This window comes from Myotis myotis, unplaced genomic scaffold, assembly GCF_014108235.1.
Source record: "Myotis myotis isolate mMyoMyo1 unplaced genomic scaffold, mMyoMyo1.p scaffold_m19_p_7, whole genome shotgun sequence".
Taxonomy (NCBI): Eukaryota; Metazoa; Chordata; class Mammalia; order Chiroptera; family Vespertilionidae; genus Myotis; species Myotis myotis.
Genome location: NW_023416379.1, coordinates 19,429,576 through 19,446,520, shown reverse-complemented (window position 1 = coordinate 19,446,520; position 16,945 = coordinate 19,429,576). Strand labels below are relative to the sequence as shown.

The window sequence follows — 16,945 nt, the reverse complement described above, 5'->3', positions numbered from 1 at the left end:
GTGCTGCTTCTCATCTTCATGGCATTTTCACCCAGCTCCTAGCAGAATTGCCTCTGCAAAAGAGGTACATTGTTTGGCAGTGGTTCTGTTTATGAATCTGCAGATCCCTCCTTTGGGAGGTGGTAATGATGATTACACTTAGTTGAAAGACAAACTAGGCAGCACACGCAAATGACAGAGCTGGGGGAGCATCAGCAAAAAATAATCCTCTTGTAGATAAAGTAGTATTGGAGACATTGCTTTGATTATGGGTATGCCAAGTTGTCAGTTTGGGGTCCAATTTGATCATTTAACTTAATCTGATTTAAAAAGGGAGTTGCGATGATAGCTTGTTATTTGTTATTAGAGTAGAAAAGGAAAAAGAATATGAATCAAGCTCATTCAGACACAGGTGAAGTTTACATTTTGTCAGGCAAATGTCATTGTTTTGCAAACGAAAAGCATAGCAGTCTACAGTAAGTCAGACATGGGCATGTTTGGTTCACATCAAGGAGTTCTCTCTTTAAGGAAAACAAATGGAGAACAAAAAAGGAACTAACTTTTGAAGGGCTCTAGGTAATGAGCACTTTACATAATCATCACATAACTTTCACAATGACCCTGAAAGGTGGGCACCATTATCTCCACTTTATACCTGAAGAAATCAAGTTCCACAAGGACCAATCACTTGCCAAAGGTCACACACATAATCATCAATTGAGTTTATTGAATTCCTAGTCTGGTTGGCTCCAAAGCTCTTCCTCTTTCCTTTATACTCTGCAGCCTTTATAGTCTTATAGTGTTTTATAAAGAGACTTGGGGCTATTTAAATGAAGGTGCTTATATTTCTTATTATAAACCATACTAGAGGCCTGATGCATGAAATTTGTGCAAGAGTAGGCCTCCCTTCCACTAGCTGCCAGCACTGGCTTCCCTCTAGCACCTGGGACTGGGGTTTCCCTCGCAGCCCCGGCTTCGTCGGGAAGGTCATCTGGTCTAATTAGCATATTGCGCTTTTATTATTATAGATACTGCCCTGGCTGGTGTGCTAGGTGGTTAGAGCATCGGCCTCCAAAACAAAGGGTCTTGGTTTTGATTTCGGTCAAGGGCATGTACCTAGGTTGCGGGTTTGATCCCTGGCCCCGATTATTAATGTTTCTCTCTCTCTCTTCCTCCCCCTCTTCTCTCCCTTCCACTCCCTCTGAATATCAATGGAAAAAATTTTTAGCTTTAAAAGAAACACTTTTCAGAACACCAGTGCTCCATTATTATCTGCTAATTGAAGACAACAAACCCCAGACATCTTCAAAGTCACTCTTCTAACAGGCATGCTTGCCCCAAGGAAAATGTGCAAACACTGGAAAATGCAGTTCTTGACTTTACCTGTAGATGGCATCCACCCCAAGGCTGTCCGTGATTTGTATGAGGATTCGCTTTAAATCCACAAGCACTGTCATAAACTCTTTTCTACTGACTGGAAAATCTGTGCCATGTATGGTAAATGAGTCTTCTTTGAGTGGCAATGCATGAATATAGTCTTCAGATGGTCGCAGTTCCACCTCCTCTTGGGCTGTGCTGATTCTCAAGTCTTTTCCCTAAAGGGAAAAAGAAAGTCTTAAAGAGTAAAACTGAAAAGGGTGCAAAGCGTCTGTATTTGACTTCTCCACTTTGTGGATTATCCTCGGTAGGTTTTTAATTTCAGGTTGGCTTTCCCTGTCATTCAGCATATCTCTTGTATATATGAAAGGCAGAGAAGGCAATTTAAATAATAGCCTGAACCAGATGCATTGCAAAGTATAAGCTTCTTGGTTATGCATGACCTTGCTCCCACACCCCAATAACTAAAGCAATAGACACCTGGACACTCACACATGTATGTGATTACAAATCCTTTGTGTTTACACCAGTGCATAAGCATTGTATATTTCAAAAATATTATTTTATGGTGAATGTGGGTTGTATATGAAAATAGGGGGGAAAAAACTTCAAATAGTGTATTAAGCTATTGTTTTCAAGGGCATTTCTACATTGAAAAAAGCAAACAAATAAGAAAAACCCTGCATTCTCATATTCACAATAGAGTCATGGCATCATAATAGTAGGGAGTATATTGACTGAGCTATGACATTTAGATTATCTTTCTTATCTTAGTTCATTCATATTCATGACATATAATTTCTCACCATTTTACATTTATAGAACCCTTTTATCTCAAAGGTATTCCAAAGTATAATTCTAGTTTCATAGACACACACACACACATGATAAGAACAACAGAGCCCGGGGCTAAATCAACCTTGACCCATTCAGGAAATGTGCATGCAAGTGTGTGCCTTTGACTATTTGTGAGTGTTGGAGGGAGGGGTATGAGAGAGGGCAGGAGAAGGCCTTCAAGCTTCCAACATTTTAGAATTGCCTATGGCCCTCTGAATCCTGAAAGCAGCTTCTCCCATATCTTTCTTACCTAAAATAGGAATTTTGAAGTAAAAATTTAATAACACCTAAATAAACAAGTTTTCTTTTTCATTTGCTTCTGCCTCATAAAGTAAAACAGATTCTACTTGGAAGCAAGGGGAGATGGAAAATACACAACCATGTAAATCAGCATTTGCCCAAACAGGTTCATCATACTTATTTCCTTGGAAACATGGTCATTATGTTTTTAATTTAAATTTTAGGTCAGGTCTAAAGGTCTCCTTAATCACTAGAACCCAATGAATACACTCAGTCTTCTAGATATGTCTCAGAGTGAAATATGGGGCTGACACAGAAACAAATGTCCAAGATGTAACATTTTTCTATCATAGTATATAAATTGATGTTAAAGCAACCAAGTAAGGAATAACCTCAAATTAAATCTATAATAATAAAAGTGTAATATGCTAATTAGACTGGACGTCCTTCCAGACGTCCTTCTGGACGAAGCCGCGGCAGTAGGAACCGAGGTAGAGGCGGCCACCGCGGCAGGTGGGGGCCGAGCCCCTTGCACAAATTCTGTGCATCGGGCCTCTAGTAAGAGCATAAAACAGTTGAACATGAATGACCGTTTCCATACTCTACCTCTAAGATAATCATAAGCTGGAGTACACGTGCTGTTTCTTCTTCTTCTTCTTCTTCTTCAAGGTCATATGATATGGTAAATGTCAATTGTCCTCCAGCCGCTGTGAGCTATAAGAGAGGAGATGTGTAATCATTACAGGACAGGAGATGGGCTGTTATATCATATTTTGCTTATCATTTTAAAATAATTTTATTGTTTTAGAGGGCAGGATTTAGAAGAAGCAGAAATCCCGAGAGTGCAAAGTAAGAATGACAGACATTTCTTTAGAAGTAACCTTTCTACGAACCTTAGCAATCAAGGGCGAGCCTGACACAAATATCAATTCAGGTATTATTTTCCCCAGTATCGCAGGCTTGCAGAAATACGTTAGGTTCCAAGAAACCAAACACAGCCCCTCCTGTCAGTTTCCGAGTCTATAGCTTGAGCTTTACAATTTCCAAACAGAAAAGGATCTTTGTCAAAATGGGGAGATGTCTAGCCATCCCAGGGGGTCACTCGCTTTCTGTGGGTCTAAATGCTTTCAACAAAGACATCACTCCGCTGGACAGGCACTTTACATAGACTATAAGCTAAGGTGAGAAATTCTGTTGGCCAAAGAAAAATAAGAGTAGCATCGCATTTCATAGTATGATAAAACTTCTTCAAAACTCCCAAAGAACATACATTTTCCTGTGTAACATCAAATACGCTTAGTTTCAATGAATGTCATCCCTTTTCATAAAACAAACTGATTTTCTTCCAATATGCCTGCTAAGCCCCGTGCAATGTACATTTGACGTTTACATCTCCTGACATTGACAGTAACCTTGGAAGCTCAAACATTTTCAACATTATAGATTTATGTCCCAATATCCTTCCCAAACTCAACCCCTAGCTCCTACTAGGTATTTTATCAATTTAGAAAATTCTAGAGAGTTCAGTCCTCTTTGAAATATATAAAGTGTCTTTTCCCCCCCCTGCCTTTCTAGACTCCTCGCATGGAGAAAAGATCTGGCTGATTTTGAACAAGCGTGCTACGTGGTATTGTGGATGCTTAGCTTAATAGAACCGAAAACCTTTTACATAGATTTACCCCTCATTACTCACAATAATGCCAAGTGCTCTAGTCCAGGCAGATATTTATTGTTTTATATGTGAGGAGACATTAGAGGAACGCTATTTCTCAGTGGCGCTGGGGACTAAAAGTTTTCTGAATTTTAGTTCCTTACAGAGCTCCGTGTAATGAGCTCTTAGAGACATTGCAGAGCTTCAATTTAAAAACCTTGCTTCATCAGCCACAGTGAGCTCTGTGGGATTCCCCACGGAACAACTTTGAGAGGAACCAGGTTCCTCCTCCTCCATCCAGTACATCACGGGAAGGGCTTTGTGATCAGGCTCTGCCCTGAGAGGCCACAGAGAGCCAAGGCTGCAGAGCTGGGTCTCTGCTCGTCAGCATGGAGGAGACAGCGGAATACAAACCATCAGCTTTGCTTTATGAATAACTTTATTTACAGTGCTGGAGTGGAATTTTTTAAAAGGACTCCAGCATTTGCATTGACTCTGTCACTCAAGCTCCAATGTTGATTCCTTATAAATGATCTTGCTTTCCTATCATGTGGATCAATAATAATATAAAGCATGAACTAAGGGTAAGATTAATTCAATCTATTCTCCTGAGGACTTAGAATAATAATAGTAATAAGAATTAAAAATTGCCTTTTCACTCATATTTCATAAAGCATTCCCCCCAATTCTTTTATGCATCTTTGATGCTCATACTGGGAACAGTTTTTGTATCATCTAACAATTTTCATGATTGAATTCATTCTTCTTCCACCTAAATTACTAGAATGGGGAAAACAGACAATTTTTTGAAAGATGCACACCATTCCCAGACTTTTTTTCTTAAGCCACAAGTATGCATTTCTATATTAGAATCCTTATCGTTTTTATTCACCTTAGAGGCAAATATTTATGTACACCTCTATATAACTACTTAGTCAAATACTAATTTAAGCAATTAAAAAAATAATTGCTTAAGATATCATCCTGAAATTTAGAGGTTGCATCCCTAGAAATAATTACTTACTCTCTGTTAAATTCCTTTGCCTCTATTTTCCCTTTAACTCCATAATTTCTTCATAGGCAATAAAATCAAGCATTTTGTGGGGTGTTTTTTTCAGCTAATATGTCTTCCCCAATGAGTATACATCATTGTATGAAATCCTTTGTAACAAGTCAGTTATAAGACAATACCTCTTTTCTGAGGGATAGTGAATTTTTTTTGGTGGGGGAGGGAGGAGACAAACAGCTTTGAGAATATTCGGTGTCAACTGTCCCTTTGTATAGCTCTGGATGAAGAATCCTCTGCCTCTCCTTCTCCATGGACCTCTGACTCCATCTCCCAAATGCCACCTTTGCTGGCCTCCATGTCCTTGCCTCCCCCTGTAGGTATTGCCTGTGGTTATGTATTAGTTTCACTGTCAAACTCTGTAATATGGGGCATTACACTCATTTTCTTCATTCCCACCCATTCACCTTTTCTTATTTTATCTACTGCAACCTGTCTTTCATGCCTAGTACTCCATTAAAATGCTCATTGAAAGGTCATTTATTAACTCTATCTAGCAACCACTAATGGGCCTTTCGTTCAGTTTTATTCTTAATCTTTATGTGACATGTTCTTAAGATTCCTGGCTCCTTTGTCTTCTGCATTAAACTATCCTGAGACTCCTTCCTCACCCTGATTATACCCCCATTTCATTTATAAATACATTTTCTTTCTTATTCTATATTCATTGTACAGATGTCTCTAATACTCTTGCTTCCTTTTAGCTATCCTTTCTTATTGACTCTTTTATTCCTCTCATCGATTAAACTATATCTACACCTGGTTCCTCAATCTACTATATGTTCCATCTTTTGTTGTGTCCCTATATTAGTTCGCTTATTCTTCCATAACAAGTACCAGAGACTAGTGGTTTAAATAATAGGAATCAGAGATCAAGGTATCAGCAGGGTAGGTTTCTTTTGAGGCCTCTCACATTGGCATAAAAATGGAAGTCTTGACCCTGTGTCCTCAAATGCTCTTCCTCTGTATTTGTCTGTGTGGTAATTTCCCCTTCTTATAAGGACACCAGAATGTTGAATTAGGAGCTTCCTAATTACCTCATTTTAATGTAATTACCTCTTTAAAGAACCTTTCTCCAAATGCTGTCGCATTCTGAGATTCTGGGGGTTAGGACTTCAACATATAAATTTATGGATGATACAATTCAGCCTTTAACAGTTCTATATTGAGTGATTGTTCAATAATGTCTCAAACACTCAGCGTACTCAAAGCTAATCTCATTATCTGGATCTTCCTAGGAAACAAACTTGATTATTTTCCCCAACTTCCATGATCTGATCAAGCCAATTGCTTTATTTCTCTATTTCGAATTGGAAACCATAGGTGCAATACAATATTATCTTCACTTTGTTATTTATATCAGATTACTTCCTCAATCCTATTCTCTTGAAATGCTTCTTATCGAACTTTCTATTTCCTTTTGCCACATCACATTTACTAGGCCCCCATCAAGCTTTGGACTCAATTCTCTGACTTCAGTCTTCTTGTTGAGGAATGTTTTATTATTATTATTACTTCTGTTTTTATACTTACCTAATGAAGAACTTCCAGTAGCCTGGGACCTATAATATAATTCAACTTCCTGTGCAGTGTAAATACCCTCTATGACCTATGCAGCCCCTTGTTCACAACAGTGAACTCACCAAGGCACTGTGGGATACTGTAAATGTTCAAAGGAAATACAGCAGAACTCTATCTGTTAGACACTGCACAAACAACTAGTCAAGTTAGTTCCTAATTTTAACATTAGATAATGCTATATTCCTTTTAAGAATGTTCTCAGAATTTTGAGCTGTTTTTTTTATTATGGAATGATAATAAACTAATTATCATTCCCATAGCATTCCGATTATTCAATATATTTTTATTTTTTCAGAGAGAAAGGAAAGAGAGATATAGAAACATCAATAATGAGAGATAATCATTGATCAGCTGCCTCCTGTACGCCCCCTATTGGGGATCGAGTTGGGAAGCCAGGAATGTACCCTTGACCCGAATCAAAATTGGGACCCTTCAATCCACAGACTGGTGCTCTATCCACTAAACCAAACCAGCTAGGGTTAGCATTTTGACTATTTAAATGCTATTCTTTGCCCAGCCAATGTCCCTCTGGTCAGAAATTGAGGGAGAAAAAAAGGTTTTCTAGTAATACAGTAATATTCCCAAAGTCTACTGAGGAGTCAGTGGCAACCATAATAGATAAGAGAGCTACGTTTGGTAGAGCTCTGTATAAACCAACTTAGCCATTAACATTGAAGAAGTCTAACAATATAGCACATGATAGTAGTGTATGTGCTGTACATATAACTTTAATTTCCCACAATTTTGGACTTTGTAGACTCAATTTATTAATATTATCAGTGAGACTTTCAAATACCTCCCTTTGGGGGACAACATTGATTACTGTAGTTTTACAGAGCACTGCATGTACAGCCAATAGAACATTTCATTTTCTCCTGCTATTTTGAAACTAAACTGTCGTCATTCTATTGGCTAGAGAAATATGGTCTTCCCCAAGTAAAGGAGTGGAATTCCAGGTCCCTTTAAGGCAATCCTTACATTTACTGGATAGATTAGACTATATTTACCAGAGATGAAAGTTGTATTCCTTTTCAATACAAAGAGAAAGTGCATTTAATGAGAATAGTTCATTCTAAAGGGTCCCCAAGGACCCAGCCCTCTACGTTTCTCCTTACATCAAGCAAAATTCTTTTCAGAGAGATTCATATATCAAATTGAGAAGACACTGCAGGGAAAGTAGCAGCACCCATTCATTCCTGCAGATGGTTCAGAGCTAAGCCGTTCACTATTCCAATCCTCAATTTATTCCATTAAGAAAAGAGCAATACAAGTAGCTGTTTCCCATGAGTACCTGTTTAATTCTACCTTCAGGGGAAAGAAACAGCTTGTTTGCACGTAACATTATAGTTACTGTGCAATATATCACCTAATGTCACACGTAATAATGTAGTGTGCATGTGGCACATTGCATTAAAGATTCAATGAGGCAGAAAAGTTTTCCCTCATGATTGGAAAAGGCAAAAGGTAATTCATAAAACCAAGCTTTATAAAAGTACTTAGAATTAGGCTACTTGTGCTCTAGCCTCTCTATTTTTTTCCTGCCAATCTCAAGAAACATGAATTGAAGGGGAAGGATGAGTGATCAATGGAGGACAATATATCTGGGGGGGGGGGGGAATCTTTTTTAAAAAAAATAAGCCTGGAATATTTGGTTCTCTGATGTCAGGACATCATCACTCTTAACTGCGCCAAATGGGGTGTAAAACCTCATATTTGCTTTTGCTTACCAGAGTAAATATTTCAGGGGGAATATACTAAAATCAAATGAGAAAAAGGCTACGTAATATTGAGCCAGATAAATGAAACATATCTGTCAATTTCAATCTAGCATCACAAACAGAGCAAGTGATTCCCTTCTTTAGATTCCAAAGCCCCAGAGCCTTAAACTCTGAAAAGATGCCCCTCCCACATAAGTGTTTATTAATGCATCTATTCATGGAGCTCTCTTTTAACATAGAAACAGCATTCCATTTCAGGTCATACTTTCCTATACATTTATAACACTGAAATAAGAGCACATTTCTCTTCTTTCAAAGCTTGATAACTATTTGAATAGAACAGATGCAAGGAGATGTTGAATTAGTGAATAGGCAGAATTTACATGGGAGATCTTAAAGTTCTATCACTTTTAATGCATAGAAAATGGACTGGGAGTTGTAGGTGTCAAACAGACAATGCATTCTAGAAATGTTGATTTGGAAGGTGAGAGATTCCTTACAGTACAGGGATACAAGGACAATTTTGAAGAACTCAACTGCTTGCCTGCCTTCATTTCTCCCTTTCTTCTTTTTTTCCTCTCTGCCTGCTTTTCCTGTTTTCTTTCCTTCCTTTTACTCACTTTTTTCTTCCTCTATTTCCTCCTCCTCCTCTATCTTTTCCTCCTCCTTCTTTTCTTTCTTTTTGGTATTCTAAGTAGAGTTTTGACAGTATTTACTTTGCAATAATAACAATGTCCTTTTCACAATGCAACTATTAGAACTAAGTTGAGGAAAGGGCTATCTTCGGGATTTTTTTCCCTTTTAGATTTGGCCACGTCTCATCTGACATGGTTATATTGCACTCTTTTGTATTTTGTATCATCTGAATTTCATAAGTATCCAAAGTAGTGACGAAAATTATGAATGTGACGGGGCCAAGGCCAGAGTTTTGTGGCAGCCAGTCTTTGGGTGTAACACTAACTGACCAATCAGTGTCCCTGCAGCCTGTTCCTCCTGCTGATGAAATTTCTCCACTTATTTATTCTTCCTAACTTTCACCGTGACTTTTCAAATCCTCACAACCGACCTTCTAGCCAATATTTATATGTAATGATTCTTACTGAAAGTGCCAAGAGATACCCTTTAGAGTGTTTTGATTGGCAGAACAAAAACAAAAGTCATTGTGAGAGACATATCTAGGGGAATTGAGAAGTCAACATGAGTTACCAATATACATTTTTGTTTAAATCAATTATTTATTCTCTTGAATCACACCAACCTAAAACTGCCGGGAGCCGGTCCATGCTTGCTGTTTCAAGGGACCTGGCATATATGGCATACTGTTCTTAATAAGTTTGCTCACCTTCTTGGCACTATGTGTTTTAACCAAGGTCACCTCTCTGAGAAAGGTTGTTTCCCCAGGTAGGGATTTTCCCCTGAAGTTAGGGAGGGAATAAAACCTCTTAACTAAGTGCCAGGCGGGTAATTAATCACTTTAACTATGAACAATCATGCTTAAGCTACATAATCTTTACTCCCTGGAATGGAGATAAGAAACGCCCTAACCTTTGGAATAGAGATTGATAGGATTGGAATCAACTGGTATAAATACAGATGTAACAAGACAGAACTTAGAAGACAGAACCTACACAGAACCTAGAGACAGAAGAACTTCGCTGGAGAGAACATGGCAAAAGATCCTGGACTGAACCTGACTACAGAAATTGGCAAGAGAACCTGACTAGAACCTGGTGACTTAACCTGGCTGGAGAACCTGGACAGAACCTGGCTGGAGAACCTAGCGAGGGAACATGGCTACAGAACCTGGCTGGAGAACCTAGCAAAAGAACATGGACACAGAACCTGGCTGGAGATCCTAACCAGAACTTCGCTGGAGATCCTGAACAGAACTTGGTTGGAGATCCTGGCTAGGCTGCTGATCAACTGAACGCTGCCTCTGTGTCGTTCCTACTTCTCCAACTCCATCCACACCTTTGGGGACCCCTGGACCTGCTGGGGTTGGACCCCAGCATAAAACTTCGGCATAAGTTTTCTATCTCCAATTATACTCTCCCCATGGTCAGTTATGGTTCAAAGCAAATGGAATTACAAGGGTTTGATCAGATAAGAATGTTTCCGGCCCTGACCGGTTTGGATCAGCAGAGGGAGCGTCGGCCTGGCCTGCGGACTGAGGAGTCCCGGGTTAGATCCTGGTCAAGGGCGTGTGCCTTGGTTTGGGGGCACATTCCCGGTGGGGGGTGTGCAGGAGGCAGCTGATTGATGTTTCTCTCTCATAGATGCTTCCAGCTCTCTATCCTTTCTCTTCCTCTCTCTAAAAAATTCAATGGAATATATTTTTTAAAAAATTATTTTTAAAAAAAGAGAATGTTTCCGGTTGCAACAGAAAATCAGACAGTGAGAACTTCTCACCAATAAGTGGTCCAGAGGTAGACAGATTAAATTTTAAGATACAACAAAAGAATTATTTTTTTCCTATTTCATGTATTTTTTACAAACACTAAGATCCTTCTGGGGCACTTAAGTATATAAACACCCCATGAATAGATTTGCTAAAAAGATGATAAAGTGCTTAAAAGTACAACATCCCATACAATAAGTTAGTGTTTAGTGTTTTGTTGTGGGTCTTCTGACTTAGAGAACTGTGTGCTACTCTGTGACTTGCATGATCAAGTATTGAGTTGAAATCGTACAGTCGCACTCAGCCAGTGTGGCTCAGTAGTTGAGTGTTGACTTAGAACCAGGAAGTCACGGTTCAATTACTGGTCAGGGCACATGCCTGGTTGCAGGCTCAATCCCCAGTAGGGGGCATACAGGAGGCAGCCGATCAATGATTGTCTCTCATCATTGATTCTATTTCTCCCTCCTTCTCCCTTCCTCTCTCTGAAATCAATTAAAAATAACATAAAAAAAAAACACCCCACACAGTACAATTTCAACAGATGTGAGTAAATGGTAGCAGCCAAATTCTCAGAACTGCTATTTGTTATCAAGCCCAGACTCAAAAACAGGGTCCTTGCAACAGCTGTTTCTCTTCTGTTTACTAACTTATGTTTAGATAGAACATTCCATTACTACTTTTGCTGAGGGTTGTATTGATTTATGCGCAAATATTCAGCACAAATAACACATGTATACTTAATTAAACAATGATCTAATCAAATCATAAATTATGATTTTATATATGCATATGTTTCTTATCAACCAGAGCTTAAAATTGTTTCAGTTCTCTGCCAAAAATAAAAGAAAACTGCATGTTCATGATATGTCATATTGATGATTAAAATAACAGGACACATTTTAATCCAAGTTCCATTAAGTTAAAGAGAAACAGACTTAACTATTTTCTCATTAATGACAAGTGAATAAAAACAAAATATATTATCCTTGTGGGAAATTTATGAGGACCCTGTAAAAAGAGATACCAGCATTGTTATTTTCTATTTGAATGAGAATTTTAACTAACCTTTCTCTTACTGCTTAATTATTTTGCCTTAGAAAGATATTCATTACTTGGGGTAGAATGCAGCTAGTGTATAGCCTTTCCTTCTCTTACTGCAAAAAGTAGGAAAAAGAGTGTGAAAAGCAGAGTTCTCTTCTTGCCCGGAGGCAATTCTCAATGTTTATACCCTTAAGGATACTGAATATGACGGGAAGAGCTGTATGTTTAAATGAGTCAGTTAATTTCAGGTTTCATTATTTAAATAAAGGATAATTTGAAATAGCAGTCAACTATTTTCCACAAAAGCAGCAGCCAGAACACCAAACTTGGGATACCATTTTGATTTGATGCTAATGGACCTGCCACTATTCCTTTTTTTCTCTCCTCTCATTCATGAACTCTGCATGTGATTCTTGATTACAGCAGTGGAAGCTGGTTGTGCATTCCAGAAGAAAAAATTTTTTCAGAAGAAAAAATTCCCAAACGTACAATAGAAACTAAGTCTCACCCCAGAAGAGAATCAACAGGCCAATTAATTATTGCATAATGAACAAATAAAGAGTTGTGTTTGTTTTCTGACATGTCTATTAATACAGAAATCACATATAAAACCCACAAAAGATGAAGCTCTACCTGAAGACTTTGGATTGTGTTTCTGCCTTTAAATGATTTATGTTTTTCAGAGTCTGAGTTAATTTTCACTAAAATGAACTGAATTGCATGCACTGAGGATGAAATGAGAAAATACACATAAAATTCCTCACCTAGTACCTAACTCATAGGATATCTGTAATAATAAAAGCATAATATACAAATGGACTGAACGACCGAAGAATGGACGAAGCCATCCAGACGACCTTCTGGACGAAGGCCTACTCTTTCATAAATTTCGTGCATCGGGCCTCTAGTATTCAATAAATGTGGTACATTATACTGTTTTAATAAGGATCATTTGCAAACTTAAAATATCATACATGCTTCACACAAAACTAATCATAATGATATTTATTTCAAAATTCTAAATGCAGTTTAAAGTCTTAAGAGTTTCTGGAAGAGATCACAGTGGTGGAAAAATTCACATCTTATTCGTGTTTTAATGCTTCCCTGTGGTACTTTGCACAAGCATCTTACAAATAAATAGTACATGTTGCATAAACATCTGCTGAGTGTTAATCAAATTCAACACTATATATTATTTCAATGAATTATAGATGAAGAAGGCATAAAAACCTGGGGCAAATTTGTCCCATCCCTATGAAATACTTTGCGGTTTTATTAAAATGGGTTTTGATTGGCTTTTTCTGTTCTTACTTTAAAAATATCCCAAAGGAGGTATGTCTAGTTAAGCTTTTCAGTTATTTGAATTTACTATAGGAAATTACTGTACTGCTGACTGGCAAATCACAAATTTGTTTGTTTGAAATTAAGAAACCTTTAGGATTTGGAAATTTAGCTCTGCAGTTAAAAGATAAACTCAATTTCTAAGTCATTTAGACATTTGCACACATAAAGCAACTATATGTCATTACTTTTTGCCAGTTTCTATATGCTAGAATAATTGCGTTGATTCCAGCACCACTAATACATATTTTATGACATAAGTACATTTTCAATATGTCCTATTGGCAAATGACATACTCTCTATATTAAGAGGAAACCTAGCACACAGATGAAAGAAAACAATGGTCCCATTGTGATCAGAGCATGACACTATCATTTAAGAGAGTAGTTGACAAAATAGAGTTCATCCATAGAGATGTGATCAGATTGTTGACGGCTGTAAAAGCTGAGCAAGAGGTTTTGGAAAGAACATGGAAATATTTAACTTTAAAAAGAGAAGACTTAGGGAAAACATATTGTTTTCTTCAAGCATCTGAAAGACTATCTCTATGTATATAAAAGGCTAAGCGACCATTATGACTGGTCGATCCAGTCAACCGAACAACTGGTTGACTATTCTGACTAGTCGCTATGAAGTGCACTGACCATCAGGGGGCAGATGCTCAATGCAGGAGCTGCCCCCTGGTGGTCAGTGCATTCCCACAGCCATCCTCCTGCAGCCGGCCAACCTCCCACGGTCCCTCCCCCAGCCGGCTGGCCGGCTTCAATTGGCCCCAATTGCCGGCCTGGCCAAGGGACCCCCACCCATGCACGAATTCATACGCTGAGCCTCTAGACATAGAGACTAGGAAGAAAACTTGCTCTGTTTGTAGGACAAAAATAGAACCTATATATATGGAAATGGGAGAGGGGATACCTTTTGATCCTGTGTAAGAATTAACTTCTAATATCTATGAACTAGAGGCTCGATGCATGGATTCATGCATTGGTGGGGTCCCTCAGCCTGGCCTGCACCCTCTCGCAATCTGGGACCCCTCAGGGGATGTCGGACTGCCAGTTTCAGCCCAATGAACTGCAGGAAGATGCAGTTCAAACCCAGAGAGATTAACCCCCAGGCCTTGCGGGGAATGGGCCAAAACTGGCAATCTGACATCCCCCAAGGGATATGGTAGTGCAGGAAGTGGCAGGTGGCCAGGGAGGAGCCCATACCATGACTCTCCCACTCATCCCGGCCCCACTGCACCTGCCACCACTCAGTAGTGCTGCTGTGGAGGCGGGAAAGGCTCCTACTGCTGGAGCTGCGCTCGCCAGCTTGAGCCCTGCATCTGGCGCTCATCGGTCAGCTGAGCAGCATTCCCGCTGTGAGAGCACACTGACCATCAGGGGCCAGCTTCTGAGTTGAGCATCTGCCCCCTAGTGGTCAGTACATGTCATAGCAACTGGTCGACTGGTCGTTCAGTCATTCGGTCACTTAGGCTTTTATATATATGGATGTTGATAATGGAATGAGCTATCTCATAGATGCCCTATATCCCTGAACATATATGACTAGAGGTCCATCTGTCTGAGATGATGGAGAAGGAAGGCTTACATCTGCTGGGAGGATGGGTTAGATCTGATATCAATGGGCAATTCCAATTCCATAACGCTAAACTTTGCAGCGAATTTAGTAATAGTCAGTTAATTAAATACAGTGGGGCCTTGACTTAGGAGTTTGTTCCTAGACCGAGCTCGTTAAGGAGCTCATTAAGGAGCTCGTTAACTCAAATTACTCTATCAACTCAATGCAAAAAATCGGCCGAGAGACAGCTGGTATCTCAAAAAACTCGTTAGTTGGGACACTCGTAAGTCAAGGCCCCACTGTATTAGGGTAACTCTTTGCAATGTCTATTGTAAAGTACCAGAGTACCAGAATAGTAATTAGCATTATACATACCTGTTCTCTGGTCTGTGATGTTAGAGATAAAGCATTTAGGACAGAACAACACAGTCATTAAGAGAAAACTATGTGTACAGACAAATTTAGAGAAACAGAATGGCAAAGTGGGAAAGAGTACAATTTCTAGAGCTAGATTCCTGGGAAGAAATAGCTCTGCCGCTAATTAGCTGTAAGTAGAGTAAATTACTGAATTTCTCTTTGTCTCAAGACTTCATCTGGAAAATGGAGATAATACAGCAGTAAATACTGCATAGGATTCTTGTGAGAATTCAATGGAATAATCTAGAATAGTGTTTGACACTTTATAAATGTAAAATAAAGGTTAGCTGCAATCGTTAGACTTGTTATTGTTGCCATTGTATAAAACAATCTTTAAAAGTTTGTAACCACCCAGAGCAAGGTTCTCTGACTACCGTATCATTGCAACAAGTCACTATATTCTGGATTTTTAAAGTTTGAAAACAAAAATATCTACCACTTTTTAAAGTAAGATGTAGATAATAGAAAAAAATATAATAGGTCTCAAAAATTAAGGGGATCCAAGTACTGAGCCATATATAATCAAGCTAACATTTGCATGAAACTTGAGACCTTCAATAGCACATTTCTGCATCATTTTATTTAACTTAAAAAAATGTGTAGTGCAGGTTTATTATTATTTACTAGAGGCCCGTTTCACGAAGATTCACGCAATAGGCCTTCCTTTCCCTGGCTGCCGGCACCAGTTTTCTTCTGGCACCCAGGACCCAGGACTTTGGTCTGGCCACAGCAGAGAAGCCAAGCCTCTTTGGTCTTCAGTCTTCAGTTGTCTTCAATCTTCACTCGGGACAGAGCCTTCAGTTTTCACTCTGCACCTGCATATGCAAATTAACCCGCCATCTTTGTTGGGTTAATTTGCATACTCATCCTGATTGGTGAGTGGACGTGGCAGAGTTGAAACGAATTTACATATTTCTCTTTTTTTTTTTTTAGTCTAGATTACTATAGTGTATAGATGAAGAAATTGAGGTTTTTTTCCTCCTCTCTAGGTTGTGATGTCACCTGCAGTTCAGGAAGATGCAGTTCAAACCCAGAGAGATTAACTCCCAGGTGCTGAACACAATGCTAGCCTGGCTGGGGGTGGCCAGCCAATGGCACTTCCTAGGCATGCTGGGGATGGAGGAGGAGGCTCTGAGCTCTGGGCCCAGGCCTGCCTGCTGCTATTTTCACTCTTCAGGAAGAAACACATTAAAGAACTGAAGGGACAAGCAGTCAGTCCTAAAGTGTACTTCATGAAGCAGACCACTGGGAACTCCTGCAGTATCATCAGACTTGTACACGCAGTGGCCAATATTTGTGATTTAAGTGCTAAAAAAATGACCCTGGGAAGCAATCAGAAAAAAAGAAAATGCTTTAAAAATATATTTAGAGGGACCTAGTAACTAAAACTAGGGTAGCCACCTAACATAATGTATAATCTAGGGGAGTTCTTATAAGTCTTAGATATAGATTTGTGTATTTGTAACTTTTCCCACACATGGCTGTCATTTTCTTACTCTAACATGTTACAGTTTTCCAATAGATTAAAGTGAAGCACCTTGAGGAAGAGCTATCCTAGATAATAAAAGTGTAATATGCAAATCGACCAAACAGTGGACTGACGGGTCTCTATGATGTGCACTGACCACCAGGGGTCAGACGCTCAACACATGAGCTCCCCTTGGCATGCAGGCCCCAGACCAGCCAAGCTGGGTGCCAGCAGGGGCCCCCCAATCACCCCGCCAGTCGCCCTGCAGAT

At 39.1% G+C, this 16,945-nt stretch overlaps 1 protein-coding gene across 7 annotated transcripts in view; it reads right to left on the bottom strand.

Moving 5' to 3' along the window:
* Positions 1–16,945, bottom strand: part of LAMA2 (laminin subunit alpha 2) — a 480,022-nt gene that overhangs the window by 219,128 nt on the left and 243,949 nt on the right. For all 7 annotated transcript variants that reach the window (XM_036316421.1, XM_036316415.1, XM_036316414.1 and 4 more), the window contains exons 13-14: positions 3,040–3,147; positions 1,363–1,574 (exon numbers count right to left, since the gene is read on the bottom strand). In XM_036316421.1, the coding sequence (XP_036172314.1) occupies positions 1,363–1,574; positions 3,040–3,147 (320 nt within the window). The remainder of the gene's footprint in view (positions 1–1,362; positions 1,575–3,039; positions 3,148–16,945) is intronic.